This window comes from Bufo gargarizans, chromosome 10, assembly GCF_014858855.1.
Source record: "Bufo gargarizans isolate SCDJY-AF-19 chromosome 10, ASM1485885v1, whole genome shotgun sequence".
NCBI lineage: Eukaryota > Metazoa > Chordata > Amphibia > Anura > Bufonidae > Bufo > Bufo gargarizans.
The window spans coordinates 94,918,294-94,935,550 of record NC_058089.1 but is presented as its reverse complement, the minus strand read 5'-3'; the positions used below and the strand labels follow the sequence as shown (position 1 = coordinate 94,935,550).

Genomic DNA, 17,257 nt, shown 5'->3' with positions numbered 1-17,257 from the left:
CACTATGTAGTAATGGGGACGGTAAGTGGGCAGCACTATATAGTAATGGGGACGGTAAGTGGGCAGCACTATATAGTAATGGGGACGGTAAGTGGGCAGCACTATATAGTAATGGGGACGGTAAGTGGGCAGCACTATATAGTAATGGGGACGGTAAGTGGGCAGCACTATATAGTAATGGGGACGGTAAGTGGGCAGCACTATATAGTAATGGGGACGGTAAGTGGGCAGCACTATATAGTAATGGGGACGGTAAGTGGGCAGCACTATATAGTAATGGGGACGGTAAGTGGGCAGCACTATATAGTAATGGGGACGGTAAGTGGGCAGCACTATATAGTAATAGGGACGGTAAGTGGGCAGCACTATATAGTAATAGGGACGGTAAGTGGGCAGCACTATATAGTAATGAGGACGGTAAGTGGGCAGCACTATATAGTACTGCAGAGCGGTAAAGGACGTTCCGTATTCTGCACGGGGCTGCTGCGTTCTATCTGAGGCTCCAGGATGGAAGCCTGGGAGTCTTGACAATTCGTTAAGCTTTGGTGACGAAACGGTTACTTCCGGCAGGCGAGCGTACAGCGTAGTAGTAAAGCCACAACAGTCTCCGCATACAAACAGTAGGCGCCTGAGCAGAGCGGGCCAATGGGAGGGCTAGGTGCCCGCGGCCTGACCAATCACAGAGCCGGGCTGGCATCAGCGACCCCGCCCCTGTCGTCTCTTCCTCAATGGAGGCGGGAGTACGCACTTTGCGCAGCGTCGTGTTGTGAGAACGGTTTCCAGCGGCGACGCGGACGTAACTCGGCTCTGTGAATGGCCGTGCGCTCCTGTCACTGGCAGGCCATTTAAATGGCAGCGCAGCGTCAGCACCGAAACGGTGTGTCCTACGGATCTCAGCGGAGCAGCCGAGGGGAAGCCTGAACATGATCAAGGAGGAGGAAGAGGAGGGCAGCGCCCCGCAGGCGGAGGAGCAGCAGCAGCTCCGCCGCCGCTATGAGGAGCTCTGCGGCGCCCTCAACATGGACGAGAGGGCCCGTGCGGAGGCCTGGGAGAGTTACGCAAGAATTAGCCAGACCTACACTCTGGAGGTGAGGGGGTTAACTGGAGGCGATTTATGAATGGCTCCAAGGACCGCGGCATGGCAGGGGTTAAACCTAGTGCTACTGGCATCCCCAGCACCCTACATGGCAGGGGGGCATCCTGGTGGAGACCTTCCATGGCCACCACATAGTTTGTCTTCTTCCTCAGCACAGCACCCTGTTAGCACAGCTGTGGGTGAAACTACAACTCCCAGCATGCTCCATGCATTTCTATGGGAGTTCTGACATCCTCTGAGCAAGTGTGCATGCTGGGAGTCGTAGTTTCACCACAGCTGGAGGTCGCTGACCCCTGCTATAGAGATTTAAGCTGTACTGTTAGGCCCCGTACAAGTTAAAACTGTCCGACTGTCTACAGCTCCAATGCTGACCTATGCGTCTCCATGGTGACGGACTACAAACAACCCCTGTGTAGTCTGATTCTGGTCTGACTACTAGGACATACCCACATTGTACTGGTGAGGCGGCACATTGCACTGGTGAGGCGGCACATTGCACTGGTGAGGCGGCGCATTGCACTGGTGAGGCTGCACATTGCACTGGTGAGGCGCTGTGTTCTGCTGTTTCCCTGTTATTCCTCCTAGAAATGTATGGATACAGTGCCAGCCTGGTGTCGCCCTCTGACATCGTCCAGTTGGCGCACACACGGCAGGGACACGGCCCTTTAGAAGAAGAGAATAGTCACATCCAGTTATATTTATATTAATATTCAGGAGGAATAATAGAGGAACAGCAGAGAGTTCTGGGAAAATCTGCCTTGGAGTTGTTAAGGCTACTTTCACACTTGCGGCAGATCCGTCGCCTGCTGGATCCGGCAAAACGTAGGCAAACTGAGGGGATTTGTAAGACTGATCGGGATCCTGATCAGTCTTACAAATGCATTGAAATGCCAGATCCGTCTTTCCGGTGTCATCCAGCAAATCGCGGACCGGAAGGACGGATCTGGCACTAATACATTCTTATGGAAAAGATGCCGAATCCGGCATTCAGGCAAGTCTTCCGGTTTTTTTGGGCCGGAGATAAAACCGTAACATGCTGCGGTATTATTTCCGTCCTAAAAAGTCAAAAATACTGAACTGAAGACATCCTGATGCATCCTGAGCGGATTCCTCTCCATTCAGAATGCATTAGGATAAAACTGATTAGTTATTTTCCGGTATTGAGCCCCTAGGACGGAACTCTATGCCGGAAAAGAATAACGCTAGTGTGAAAGTACCCTCCAATTATTTACTAAAACAAGTGGGGTGAGGAGGCGTAGCATGTAACTCCAGGGCCACAGTACAAAACCTGTAACGGGGCCCCCACCTGCCGTGTGCCCATTATAGCACTGGTGTCTTCTTATGTGACAAGAAACTAATGTTCAGGCAAGAGGTGAGCCTGACCTTACAGATCGGGTGCACTTGCACTCTGCTACATTACCAGGTGCACTTAAAGCCATTGAACCCACTTTAAAGGCTTTAACTGGCTTTAAAGGCGCTTTCCAGAAATAGTTAAAGGGGTTGTCCAGGCTCTCCTGAGAATAGGTCATGAATATTAAAAGCCTGGACAACCCCTTTAACTATTATCACCTACTGAAGGATTCATACTTACCCGCTCCCCACTGCGGTGGTCCTGCTTGCCGTTACTCCTTCTTCCTGTCTTGCGCCAATGCAGCCAATGACTGACTTCAGTGTTGCTTAGGGACACATCACTGCTGAAGCCAGTTACCGGCTGCAGCGGCGCACTAGACCATGACCGGCTAGAAGGAAACAAGCTGGAGCCAGGGTGCAGGACTGGAGCTGAGGGAGCAGGTAAGTATCAATCTGTCAGTAGGTGACGCAGACGAAGAGTAAATAAAAAAGACTCGTCTCAACAGTTATAAGGTCATCAGTATCTGATCGTAGAGGGTCCGACACCCGGGACCCCCACAGATCAGCTGTTTGAGAAGGCACTGGCGCTCGCGGTAGCGCTGCGGCTTTCTTCCAGCTTGTGACAGTCACATGACCATAGAAGTGAATGGAGCGGAGCTGCAATACCAAGCACTGCCACTATACAATGTATGGCGCTGTGCTTGATGAGCACTGAGAAGACCGCAGGGCTCACAGGAGCGCCGCTGCCTTCTCTAACAGCTGATGGCCGGGGGTCCCGGGTGTCGGACCCCCTCCGATCAGTATAGAAGTCTCAGAAAACCCTTCTAATTATTTCTAAATAACTCCTTTAAAGGGGTCGTCCAGTTAGACCGACACTCTCTGATCACTGGGTATCGACCTGTACACGACCGTGTCCGTATTGCGGACTGCGAACCATGGATCCGCAAAATACAGATATCTTCTGGGTGCAATCTGCGTTTTTCTCATTCTCATCCATAGACATGACTATTCTTGTTTGCAAAACGTAAGGACATGTTTAATAATTTGCGCAACAGACGCACGGATGCAGAAAGCTCATGGATGACATCCGTGTGCTGTCCGTTTTTTTTGCACAGCCATAGAAATGAATGGGCCTGTGTGTCATCCGCCTGGTGCACGCGACCATATTTTTGGTCCAGGTCTGATCCGCATTTCTTGTGGTTTGGATGCGGACCCATTTATTTCAGTGAGGGCCACAAAAAATGCGGGCAGCCCACGTGCCGTCCGCGTCTTTGCGGCTGCTCCGCAAATTCTAGAATGGCACACAAGAACGGGGATGGAGGAAAGTGCGTCATGCCCACAGCCGGGATCCGTATTTTGCAGATCTGCGGTTTGTGGACCACGGAATACATACGGTCGTGTGCATGAGACCTAGAGCGACCTTCGGATGGCTCGGACCCCCGCTCCTCTGGAAAGATCTCGTCCGCTGATTTATGACCTAAGGAAAGTTCAGTGAAGTTGAAGAAAGCAACAGTTTAATTAAATGTAACACAAAGTACAACAATAAAAAGGAACACAGAGGAGGTGTCCATCGCCTGCGCGGGGATCCTGTGGAGGCCGGGGCGGTGCACGGTAGGCGATGCGGTTACTATGGGGCGGTTTGTTGTGTTGTCAGCTTGGGGCTGCAGGGCTTTGGTCAGGCTTGGCTTGGGAGCAGCTTGATGCCATCTCCTTGGAGAGACGCTCATTACAGGGTTTCCTTGTAGAGCTCGCTGGGGATTACAGACAATGATTGATTGAAATGAATTGATTGCTTGGAGGCATCTGCTCAGTGTCTATAGGTAAAGCCCGGGCTGATATTACAGATCATACTGCAGTGCCCACTGCCCGCTACAGATCTGCTCTGTGCCCCCAGTGTGCCGCTGATGAACCCGAGGAGCTACTTTTCTCCCCTGGATTTCTATGCAGTGTTGTGACACCCTACAGGGGCGCGTAGCGTATTGCACCTATGGCTCTGTAATACACAGGGGTACCGTGTGATAAGTGGCACAGCGGTAGGCTGGCATATATAAATAGCGGCTGCTCTAACGGTCTGGCGTGCCTTGATCGCTGCTGCACTATAAGGGCACAGGCACCGACCGTACGGCCGCCGTATGTGGACGCAGGACCCATTCACTTGATGCACTACTGTTTTGCGGTGCGGAGGCACAGATAGAAACCCCGTGGAAGCGCTCTGTAGTGCTTCCATGGGGTTCTGTGCCTCCATTCCACACCGCTCCTTCCAGATTGCGGACCCGATCAAGTGAATGGACCCACATCCGTGATTCCGTGCACAAACAGCCAGTGCCTATATTTTGCGGATCCGCTGTTTGCAAGGCCACAATACGGGTAATGTTCTATCTGTTTTGTAGGACCGACGTACGGATGCAGACAGCACATTTTTTGCAGCCTCATTTAAAGGGGTTGTCCGGGTTCAGAGCTGAACAGGACATACCTCTATTTTCACCCCGGCAGCCCCCCTGACTTAAGCATCGGAGCACTTCATTTAGCGCAGGGTAAAGGCATTTTCAGGAGTCTCCTTGGGGCTGCCAGGACGCCCGGTGATGTCACCGACACTGATGGGCGGGCTGTAGCGCTGGACTAGCCAGTAAAACGGCTAGGGCAGCGCTAAAGCACGCCCATCAGAGCCGATGACCTCACCGAACATACTGCCAGGCGGAAGCTTCCACTCGGCAGTGTGTTGTTGTAAACAAAAGAGCCCGTGCCCTGCGCGATTTAGCGCAGGGCAAGGTAGCGCATCGGACCATGAGATGCTCCAATGCTAGCCTCAGGGGGGCTGCCTGGGTGAAAATATTTGTATGTCCGGGTTCAGGGCGGATCCCGGACAACCCCTTTAAGTGGATACGGAACAAAAATACGGTTTTGTGCACGAGGCCTAAAGCAGGGGTGACAAGGAAGACCCGGCAAGACACTGCTACTTTGTTAACCCCCTAGATAGCGGCTGCAGCGTCTACATGGTTACACAGAGGGAAATCACTTCCTCTGCCACCCTGCTGGCACACCTCACTGCGATCATAGGGCACCGATGGCATACTTGTCAAAAGTCCCAGTGTTGGCGGGACAATCCAGCAAAGCGGGCTTCTGTACACCCCAAAAAAGTTTGTTAAAAGTACAAGCACACTTTATAAATGTCTTGATTTTTGACCTTCTAAATGTTGGCAAGTATGCAGCGGGTTATGGTGTCAGCTGGAGGGGATATGCCGCTATTCGCCCACTCCATTACTACCTTTTTAAAATTGGAAATACTCCATGAAGAAGCCTGCGTTAGTGGGGAGAAGGCAGAAGTGTTGTGCTGACCGGAGGCGCCATGGCTGTGATATGGGCGGCTGAGAAAAATCTGAATCGCCAAATACGGGTCATAAATAATAAGGTCATAAATGTAAATCGCCCAGGTTTATTATGTGAAGCAGGAGGAGATGAGGGAATGACGTCCGTCACTACGGAGAAAATGTAGTACCGTATAATTCATGGAACGCCGAGTCCGCCAGAGGGACTTTCTGCTTGGCAGCTCTCCACAGGACGTCCTTCTGTTGCAGGGAGCCATGACACCCATGTGCCGTCAAACAGCAAATTCTAAGCAGTGGGTCTCCAGCTGTGGCAAAACAACTACTCACATCATGCCCCTATAGCTGCAGGCTGGCAGGGCATGATGGGAGTTGTAGTTTTGCAGCAGCTGGGGAGCCACGGGTTGAGGAACATTGCTCCAAAAGTTAAAAAGACGGGATGGATGATGGAGGAGACTCCATCTCTAGATTCATCTTTTTAGGCTGTCCATACGGATGAGATACCCCGATGCTGCGCCCCTCCCCCATACACACGCATGCATAACATGTTTTGCCAGCTTTACATGGGGGAACTGTGTTCGTGTTTAGAGAAAACATTTTGGTCAAGGAAGCAATAATCCAGAGTCTCTCCTCATCTTCTTATCTGCAGGGAAACGCACTGCATTGGTTGGCGTGCGCATTGTACGTTGCGTGCCGGCAGTCTGTGCCAACGGTGGGCAGAGGAACGGCGGAAGGAAATTATGTGTCTCTCACGAGGATTCTGACCTCAACAGAGCTAAGGTAATGCAATTTACTATTATTATTATAAACGTACACATGTGGTCTATAGGGTAAGAGTGTGTGCACATATCTGAAGTGCGTTCTATAATGCCTTAAAGGCTGTGTACACCGTCAGAGACGATGGTTTTTTTATGATTGCATTTTTACTAATTTTGGGCTAAAAATCATATTTTCAATTGGCCTTTATTAAAACTATTGAACCATTCTGTCACAAAGGGTTAGCTGTTTTTCTAGCTGTGTGACTGGTACTTTCACTTTGTGCCTGCCATCTAATCACCCTTATCTCTAATTTACTAAGAGGTCATAAACACTTATCTAAGCCACATTCTTATCAGTAAGATACGAACTGAGCTATAATGGGTGTTTATAACGTCAGAGAGCAGAGATAAGGAGCCCGTCTGCTCCTGGTCTGATGGAAAAGAGAGAAAATCCAGAGGGTGCTACTACAGCATCTCAGCTATTCTAAAAAAAAAAAAAAGGACTCCATATTTTTAATGAAGACCAATTGAAAAAATGATTTTTAGCTCAAAATGAGTACACCTAGCTTACCCATGGAGAGCCCGGTATGTCACTGAATCTGCCGTGAAAGCCCTTGGCCTGCACGATTTGGCGCAGGGCAAGGGAGAGCATCGGAGCATGAAATGTCATAGGGGCTGAGTGGGGGAAGAAGGGGATATGTCCGGGTTCAGTTCTGAATCTGGAAAACCCTTTTAAATGATACATTCCCTGTAAAGCTTGATCAGGTTTCTTAGGCTACGTTCACACCAGCATTGTGATGTGGAGGCTCCGAACTCAGATGTGAACATACCTTAACCCTTACACTGTCTTTTTTTTTTTTCTCCCTTTGTAAAGCATGATTGAGTTTTTCAACAAGATGAAGAAGTGGGCGGACATGGCCAACTTACCTGCAGAATTCCGAGAGAGAACCAAGAAGCTCGAACGCAATTTCACGGTCACTGCCGTACTCTTCAAGAAGTATGATCCCATCTTCCAGCAGATCTTCAAGAACGCACAAGAGGAGCAGCCACGGCAGCACAGAAGCCGCAAACAAAGGTGGATTCTGAGATTTTAGAACATGCCTTCTTTTCCCCATTCATTCAGATATTTGTTATATTCCTAGTTGGTGTGGATGTCTAGCTAGTGAGATCGGGGCAGGTCAGGTTTCATACAGCCAGCTCAGGATAGGTCAGCAGTATCTGACTGGTGGGGTCCAGCTCCTAGCACCCCCACCGATCAGCAGATTGAAGAGGGCACTCACCTCCTCCTAGTCCATTGACATCATGTTCATCAGCACATGGCCTAGGGGCGACTCAGTGTCATTCAAGGGAATGGGCTGCAATACCAAGCACAGCCACTACACAATGAACGGCGCTGTGATTGGTAAGCTGCGCCTTCCCAAGCAGCTGATCGGTGGTAGTGCTGGGCGTCAGAATCCCACCAATTAGGTATTGAGGATAGGTCATCATTATTTTGGGCTCCATGCACACGACTGTGTCCGTTTTGCGGTGCGCGGATGAAGTTTGTGTGCAGTCTGCATATTTTTTTGCAGAATACTTGACTTCAACAGGTCCGTGGTCTGCATTTTGCGGACATATTCCATCTTTTTGCTGAACTGACATACGGATGTGGAAAGCACGTAGATGATCTGCGTGCTTTCTGTATCTGTACATCCGTTCCGCAAAAAGATAGTATATGTCCTATACCTGGCCACACTATGGACGCATTGAAGTCAAAGGGTCTGCAAAAAATGTGGATGCAACACGGATGGACTGCAAAATACATACGGCCATGTGCATGGGGCCTAAAAGGGATATTCAGATGTGCAAATTTTTTTTAATGTCAAAACAAATGTTGTGGGTGAAATACATTTATTTATCATGTTTCAGGTGTAAAACTGCAACCGCACTGAAAACCATAGCAAAAAAACACACGTTTTTTCCGATGTGATTTTGATGCATTTTCAACTGCAGCATCTGAATGGACCCTGATAGTGTTCTAGACGCCTCCCCTTATCCCTGTGCATACCCGGAGACGGTCATCGTCTGCTGAATTGAAGGGGTTATCCTGCTCCCGGCACCCGCGTCGCTCCTGATACCCACGCGGGTGCTGTGTGACGTTAGGTAGGCTCATCCCCGTTGCGTCCTGCTATTGGCTGGCCCAACTGCTTCTCCGAGCCCCCCCCCCAGGGTCTCCGGATGTTTTGATCCACGCGATAGGGAAATGCAGCCGTGGCCATGTGGGTATCGGGAGCAACACGAGCCGAACCCGGGCATTAGGGGGGTCATTATAGGGGTTCTTTAACCCATTTAAGTCCCGTCTGTCTTAGTGTGCTCCTCCGGGTTTGCAGACTGGAAAATATGTAAATTACCGGATGTAAATCTTGGTCCAGTTCATCAGATTTTTGTATTTTTTTCAGTATAAACCATCTCCTTTTGTGGCGATGTAAGAACTTTGTCCGCACAATTTTTTTTGCACATCTTGATCCCGTCCCTTTATTTCCAGGCGTCAGCCGTGCACAGTATCTGAAGTGTTTCAGTTCTGCTGGGTGTTGTTCATCAATGCCAAAGGTAAGGAAGATGTAAAATGTGTCATTAGTAGAAGTCTTAGGCCCTGTTTACACTGGGCTTTTTGCTGGCAGAATTTGGCGCAGATAGCGCAGTAAGCAGCAGCGCTGACTCTGTCTCTCGTCGTCTTCAGTGGGCGGTCGCGCTGCACATCATGCGGCTGTGGTTTATAACCGCCACAAGAAAGCATGTGTCTTTTTCTTGGCGCAGTGTCTGGATGGAGGCCACTTAAATCCGTGGTAGGTGTAGGCTCGTGGTTTAGCGCTATTAAATGAGGCTTAATTGCAAGCGGCACTGAAACTGAAAAAATGCCATGCAAACTAGTGCTAAGAGCGCCCTAGAACTGCTTCTATAACGCTGGGTTCACACCTAGGCGTTTCTCAAACGCGCGTTTCTATGCGCGTTTTTGTCTCGCGTTTTATGCGCGTTTTTTTTAATAGTGAACGCGCGTTTGGGTGATTGACAGCAGTGTTGTCCAAAGAGTCTATGGCCCAAACGCGCGTCAAACGCGCCAAAAAAAGCTCCTGTACTTGTTTGAGCGTCGGGCGTTTTACAGCGCGATCGTACGCGCTGTAAAACGCCCAGGTGTGAACCCTTCCCATAGGGAATCATTGGTTCTTGCCTGTTGTGCGTTTTACAGCGCGTAGGAACGCGCTGTAAAACGCTCAGGTGTGAACCCAGCGTAAGAGGTGCACAATATTTGGATATGGGCAGGCATGAGAATACAACCGGAGGGTCAGGTCCAGGTTGCCAGTCCCAAAAGTTCAGACATTTAGGAATACATTGCAGGAGAGCCTGTCATGTCAGAGGAAAGTCCACCATATAAGTGTTTCTCAAATGCATATAAGTATGACCGCTATACCCCTCCTTTACAGAGTCAGATGCTGCCTGGAGATGACTCCATGCCTCAGTGCAGTCGCAGCTCCTATTTTACAGCGGGAGCGGGGAACATGGACTGTGCAGGGGGAGGCTGTCTGTACGGAGGCAGCCCTGCCATGGACTCTGCAGGGGGACACTGTCTGTACTGAGGCATCCCTGCCATGGACTCTGCAGGGGGACACTGTCTGTACTGAGGCCGCCCTGCCATGGACACTGCAGGCAGTCCTGCCATAGACTGTGCAGGGGGAGACGGTCTGTACGGAGGCAGCCCTGCCATGGACTGTGCAGGGGGAGACTTTCTGTACAGGGGCAGACCTGCCATCATGGACTGTGCAGGGGGACACTGTCTGTACAGGGGCAGACCTGCCATCATGGACTGTGCAGGGGGACACTGTCTGTACAGGGGCAGACCTGCCATCATGGACTGTGCAGGGGGACACTGTCTGTACAGGGGCAGACCCGCCATGGACTGTGCAGGGGGAGAATTTCTGTACAGGGGCAGACCCGCCATGGACTGTGCAGGGGGAAGATTTCTGTATAGGGGCAGCCCTGCCATGAACTCTGCAGGGGGAGATTTTCTGTACTGGGGCACCCCTGTGCCCCACATGCGATCTCCTGATTGTCCATAAAATATACTAGAATACTGTACCAGTGTATTGTCAGTTACTGTAATAATTACTGTGACGGACTGAACCGTCACTGGGGCTGCTGGAGAGGCCCGAGGCCTAGCCTCCTTCCCATGGACTATGGAGCCACCCCCCCCAGCTTATTATTCTACAAAGGGAAAAAAGGGTAGTTTCTGCCTGTGAGTGATTACTTTATCCCATTGTGTTGATTAATTGTATCACGTGTGTGTTTTCTGCCTGTAACCGCATGTGATTGAGACAGTTTTTACATAAACCAGTCTTCCACAAGGTCCCCATGGGGGGTGTCCCTTGCTGGAAGACCTGCATAAAAGGCTGACATGTAGCCTCATTAAAGTGTCCTGTTCTACCCTTCATGAAGTCTGGGCTCATGTTCGGGGGATTGGAGAACTACACTCTGGGGATTGCTATAATCATTATACTCTCCAGAGTATAATCCCTAGCTCTTGTAAGAGCTTGTTCCTGCATCACTCTCTGAAAGAAGAGAGGGTCACCCGCTTGAACCTAGAAACCTTGTCGTAGGTCCAGGGTAGGTAGAAGATGACAAGATCCCAACCAAGCTACGGCGGTTCTTGGGGTCGGCAGTGCTTTCGGTGTGGAGCTGAGTGCTTGGAGCCCTCAGGAAGCACTAGGAGCATCCATCAACGGAGGTACCCAGTCGGGGTTCCAGGAGATCTGTTACAATTACCATAATGCCTATTTTGCCCTGCCAAAGGCCAGGCTGTATAGTCTTCCATACATGGCAGGGCTAGGGGCCCCTCTTTCTCTAGAACTACTTAGATGCCGCAGTCAGTATTGACATCGGCATCTAAGAGGCTAAACTGCTGGGATCGGAGTTAAAGGGGTTGCACAGTGTCAGGATATTGATGAACTATCATGTAAAATACAGCAGATTTTTTATAAAAGCCTATTGAAAAAATGATTTATAGTCAAAAATACAATCAGAAACAAAAATTGCCTCCGAAGGTGTACATGGCCCTTAAATTAGCCCCTTCCAATTTTGTCCCAGATCAGCGAGGATTTGCCAGGACTATCTCTGAAAATTAAGGACAGTTCCTACAAATTCAGGTAATGCCCATATTGAAGCAGGCTGTGGCCCAGATTTACTAATTTGCGCCAAAAATGTGTCTAAAAAGTGGCGCTATTTGGCGCATCTAGGGTTTGTACACATTTTTGTGACATGCTCAACAAGGGGTGGAGCATAGTGGAAATGGGGGGTCTAATATGCGTTAAAGGGCATCTGTCAGCAGATTTGTATGCATGACACCGGCTGACCTGTTACATGTGCGCTTGGCAGCTGAAGACATCTGTGTTGGTCCCATGTTCATATGTGTCTGCACTGCTGAGAAAAAATGTTTTATTATATGCAAATGAGGCTCTAGGAGCAACAGGGGCGTTGTGGTTACACTTGGAGGCTCTGCTCTCTCTGCAACTGCTGCACCCTCTGCAATTTGACAGGACCAGACTGTGAAAAACATCATCACACCTGACCCTGGCAATCAAAGTGCAGAGGGTGCAGTAGATGCAGAGAGAGCAGAGCTTCTAGGTGTAATGGAAACGCCCCCGTTGCTCCCTCGCACATAATGGCTGGGAGCTTTCAGCAGGCCCCAGGCTGTCATGGCAACTGATCGAAGCCCCGAAATTTCACTATGGGGGGCTTCGATCAGAAGGCAGAGGGAGCCACATCCCTCTGCCTTACCTTACAGATGTCGCGATTGCTTTTGAACACGGCGCCTGAGGGGTTAAATGACAGTTTTCTGCGCCATTGCCAATCCCGGTCATTGCACCCGGGTGCCTGCTGTATTGTATCCAGCCGCCCGCTCCTTACAATCCCTTGCGCATAATGCCATACATGGTACAGCATTATGCGTTAAAGGGGTTGTCTCACTTCAGCATATACGACCACCAGTGATGGATTGCAGGGTGGTCGTAACCATGGAAATGAGTCGTGTTTAAGGAGTCCAGCCAGCAAAGGAAGCAATATGGACAATCACAGTACATTAGTAAGTGCCTTGTATTCACTTTCTCTACATAATAAATGACACTTACTGAAGTGAGACGGTTAAGAGAGCGGTTCATTTCTGCATTTCATACAGTTCCCCTGTAAACAGTCTTGAACAAGCGCTTTAACAGTAAGGAAATTGGGGTCATTTACAAAGGCTGACCTTTTACCCCGGGATTTTGTTTGCCCTTTGCGCAGGCGTAGGATGCTCCTCATTTATGACGAGGCATGCGCCGGACATAAACACTACTCCAGCCCCTGACCAGGGTCGTTTTTCGCCAACATTAACACCTGTTTCCAGGTGTCAGTGTTGGTAAATTGGTTGAGACCGACGTCCGGACCCCCAACACTACCAAATGTCAAACGCGGAGCACCTTTGGAAAATGTAAGGTGGAATCTGATTGGTTGCTATGGGCAACTAAGCCCGTTTTTCTTTCCACCGGTTTTGATAACTCTCCCCCTCCAGGGAGTTTGAAGGACTCGGAAATGATTCAGTAGGAGACTCCGATGTTTCCCTCTCTAGATATCTACAAAAAGAAAATCCTACCTGCAGCGTGGAATGGGTTAACTATATCCTTTTTTTTTTTTTTTTTTTTTCTGGTCGCCATCATGTTGGAAATCCAATGGGCTGCTTAATAACCCCCAGCATCGCTGGTAGTCATGTCCTGGCAACCGGACGTACACAGGGCAGGTTTGGGCTTGTCCCTGTAATACTCCCACTACTCCGAGGCCAAGGAGGGACAGTTTCCTTGTCAGACAGGCCAGCCCTTCTTAAAGATTCACATTCCCTCTCAGTGAGTGTGACAGCTGCTCCCGACCTGGGGCTCCGGCTGCCTGCAGACCCGTCTCGTCCCTGGAGCTGGTAGGCATGCTGCGCTTTACGGCTGGGGGGGGGTTGCGGTGGTGTACACGGCCAGTCTGCGTGCTGTGCTGTATGAAACATACAGGAAAGTGTTGTGCCTATAGATTATGTGGACCATAAGGATTGTGCGCTGTTCTATGGTGCGGGAGATATGTGGGTAGTATCAGAACATGGTGCAAATTACGGTGCAACGTGTGTGGGAAACGCGCAGGAAATCCTCTGTGAGCGAAACGCATCAGAATAAAAATTTCCCTTCTGCCCTGGAATCCACACTGAAAATTTGCAACTAAAGTACCGGACGCTGTGTGAATCGGGGATAAGGGCTCGTCCAAGCATAGACGTAACACAATGGGGGGGGGGGGGGGTCATTTACTAAAGACCAGCGTTGCGCACGCCAATCTTAGTTATGACCCCACTGAAGTTATGACCAGTTTATTAAGAGGCGCATGTCTCTTACGCTACATTCACATGACCATACCGGTTTTGCGCTCTGTAAAATGCATATACCGGCCGTGAGCATCCCGCACTTTTGTCAAACGGACAAGAATAGGCATATTGACAATAGTGCCAGTGAAAAGTGCGGGATGCACACGACCAGTATCTGCGTTTTACGGAAGGATAGAACATGTTCTGCAATTTGCGTCATGGCCACACGGATGTGGATATTGTTTCACATTTTTTGCGGACCCGTAGACATGAATGGACTGTGTGCAATCTTCCAAAAATGCGGATCAGACGAGGACCTAAAATACAGTCGTGTGAATGAGGCCTTAATCAGTTTTGTCGCGTCTTCTGCCGTCCGTGCCCCAGAAGTGAAATCTACTCCAGCCAGGAGCGCATGTTATTAACCCCTTAATACATAATCCGGTACATGTACATTCTAAGAAGTGGGCTTGTGCACTGAGCGTACGCCATGCAAGGCAGGTGCCAGCTGGATAATACAGTTGACACCTGTTGGCAGTGACCAGAAACGGATGAATCTGATCCCGGTGATTTAACCCCTCAGATGCTGCAGCATCTGTGAGGTTAAACAGAGGGAGGGGGCTCCCACTGTCTTCCAATCGGAGCCCCCGTGACAAAATCATGGGGCTCCAATCAGTTGCCATGACAGCCTGGGGCCTTGTGAAGACTTCCAGACCTGTCATAGTGAGCTGCCTGCAAAGCCGAGCCCAAGGCCTGACCGGAAGCCTGCAAATGTCCCATAGACTGCAATAGTATTCCATGGGACACCCGATCAGATGGCATGTGGAGTCCCATAAGGGGGACTAAAAAGTACAGTAAAAAAAAGTGAAAAAATGTTTTTAAAACTATAAAAAAAGTATTAAAAATTAGAATCGCCCCTTTTCCCGTTTTTCATCCTTCAATAGTCTATGGGGTTATTCACACAACAGTTTTTTTGACGGCCAGTGAATAAGGGTTTTTAACATCTGTTTCTCAGAAAGGCATCTGTGAAAAGAAAAAACCCTCAGCTTTTACCTGATGTTTTTTTCTTTTTCTTTTTTATTATGAATGTAGCCTTAAAGGGAACCTGTCACCGGGATTTTGTGTATAGAGCTGAGGACATGGGTTGCTAGATGGCCACTAGCACATCCGCAATACCCAGTCCCCATAGCTCTGTGTGCTTTTATTGTGCAAAAAAAACGATTTTATCCATATGCAAATTAAGCTGAGATGAGTCCTGTACGTGAGACGAGTCAGGGACAGGACACATCTCAGGGTAATTTGCATATGTATCAAATCGTTTTTTTTATACAATAAAAGCACACAGAGCTATGGGGACTGGGTATTGTGAATGTGCTAGCGGCCATCTAGCAACCCATGTCCTCAGCTCTATACCCAAAATCCCGGTGACAGGTTCCCTTTAAGACCCTTTTACATGGCCAGAGGATTGGATTTTTAATTGCATCCAGTTTCAAAAGTATTCAAGTACCGGTTTGAAACTGTAGAATATTTTTTGTGGGACAACCCCTTTAAGGCTGTATTAGAAAGCCCGATGTGGCAGACAATTGTTGGGAGGGAAGCGTTCCCTCCAGCAATCATCTGCTCGCTAGTGGAGGAGACCACAGCTATTACATGCAGCCATCTCCTCCACAGCATGGGAAGGAGCGATCATTATGCCATCACTCGCCCCCATGCTGTATAGTGGTTTGCCGGCGGCAGAACGCTATTAGACACCACGATCTGCTGCCTGCAAACGATAATGTTTTAGGGTACTTTCACACTTGCGTTTTTCTTTTCCGGCACTGAGTTCCGTCACAGGGGCTCTATACCGGAAAAGAACTGATCAGGCATATCCCCATGCATTCTGAATTGAGAGTAATCCGTTCAGGATGTCTTCAGTTCAGTCATTTTGACTGATCAGGCAAGAGATAAAACCGCAGCATGCTACGGTTTTATCTCCGGCCAAAAAAAACAGAAGACTTGCCTGAATGCCATTTTCCCATAGGAATGTATTAGTGCCGGATCCAGCATTCAAAATACAGGAATGTCTGATCCGTCCTTCCGGCCTGCGCATGCGCAGACCGAAAAAAAGGTAAAAATTGATAAATGCCGGATCCGTTTTGCCGGTTGACACCGGAAAGACGGATCCGGCATTTCAATGCATTTCTCTGACTGATCAGGATCCTGATCAGTCTTACAAATGCCATCAGTTGGCATATGTTTGCCGGATTCGGCAGGCAGTTCTGGCGACGGAACTGCTTGCCGGATCACTCTGCCGCAAGTGTGAAAGTAGCCTTAACATGTCAAAAGATATGGATTGCTGGATGATTGAGCGTTTGCTTGTTCATCGAGCAATCGGCGGGAGTATTACACTACAAGATGATCGCTAAGGAGCGTTCATGCGAATGCTCTTTAGCGATTATCTGATGAAAAATGGGGCGGTGTAATCCAGGCTTTAGTTCCCAGTGTTGGGTAGTAATGACTTCGGCTGGCACTACACAATCTCTAGTGTCACATGCTGGGTCTAATATTCCTCATGGGGAGTAATTAGTAAACTATTCCGTGACTGCAGCATCATTTCCAAGATGTCCTCTTGTCATAATATATGTATTGTTGCAAACACAGTTTACCGGTGACTAATTTGCCAATCTTGGTCGCTGTATAGCCTTCGTTTTAGCCTAGCTTGTTTTAAAGGGGTATTCCCATCTCAGACAATGGGGGCATATTGCTAGGATATGCCCCCATTGTCTGACAGGTGCGGGTCCCACCCGGGGTCCGTCCACCACCAAGCGCTGCTCCCATAGAAGTGAATAGGAGCACACCGCACATGCGCGGCCAATGCTCCCTTTCATTTCTATAGGGCAGACGGCAATAGCCGAGCCAGTGCTCGCCTATTTTCGGCAGCCCCATAAAAATAAATGGAGGACGGCTGCACATGTGCAGTGTGCCCTCCTTTCATTTCCCGGCTCCGTTCTCATTGTAGGTGTGGGTACCAGCAGTGTGACTCGCACCTATCAGACAATGGGGGCATATCCTAGCGATATGCCCCCATTGTCCGAGATGGGAAAACCCCTTTAAGACCAGAGTAAAATTAGGCAATGGATACCATTCGTTAGCTAACTTGTCACTTGGATGATGACAATCTAAAGTTCCATACTGCCTCCTTAAGCCGTGTCCATGTAGAACCCAATATTGGGACCATCATGGTTTGGGTTTCCATGGTTGAGCAGCTGCACCAAAACCGTTGTGCGCAATGCCAGGCACATCACCATTGGACACTGGGCTCCTGGACATCCTCATTAGAGATGAGCGAATC

At 49.3% G+C, this 17,257-nt stretch overlaps 1 protein-coding gene across 2 annotated transcripts in view; it reads left to right on the top strand.

The window, feature by feature from the left end:
- Positions 1-762: 762 nt before the first annotated feature.
- Positions 763-17,257, top strand: part of RBL2 (RB transcriptional corepressor like 2) — a 51,006-nt gene continuing 34,511 nt past the window's right edge. Inside the window, exons 1-4 of one of the 2 annotated variants that reach the window (XM_044269484.1) lie at positions 763-1,088; positions 6,419-6,549; positions 7,402-7,602; positions 9,052-9,116. In XM_044269484.1, the coding sequence (XP_044125419.1) occupies positions 924-1,088; positions 6,419-6,549; positions 7,402-7,602; positions 9,052-9,116 (562 nt within the window). In that variant the 5' untranslated portion in view covers positions 763-923. Of the gene's footprint in view, positions 1,089-6,418; positions 6,550-7,401; positions 7,603-9,051; positions 9,117-13,446; positions 13,501-17,257 lie in introns of those variants that run through there. The other variant, XM_044269485.1, reaches the window with a different exon arrangement.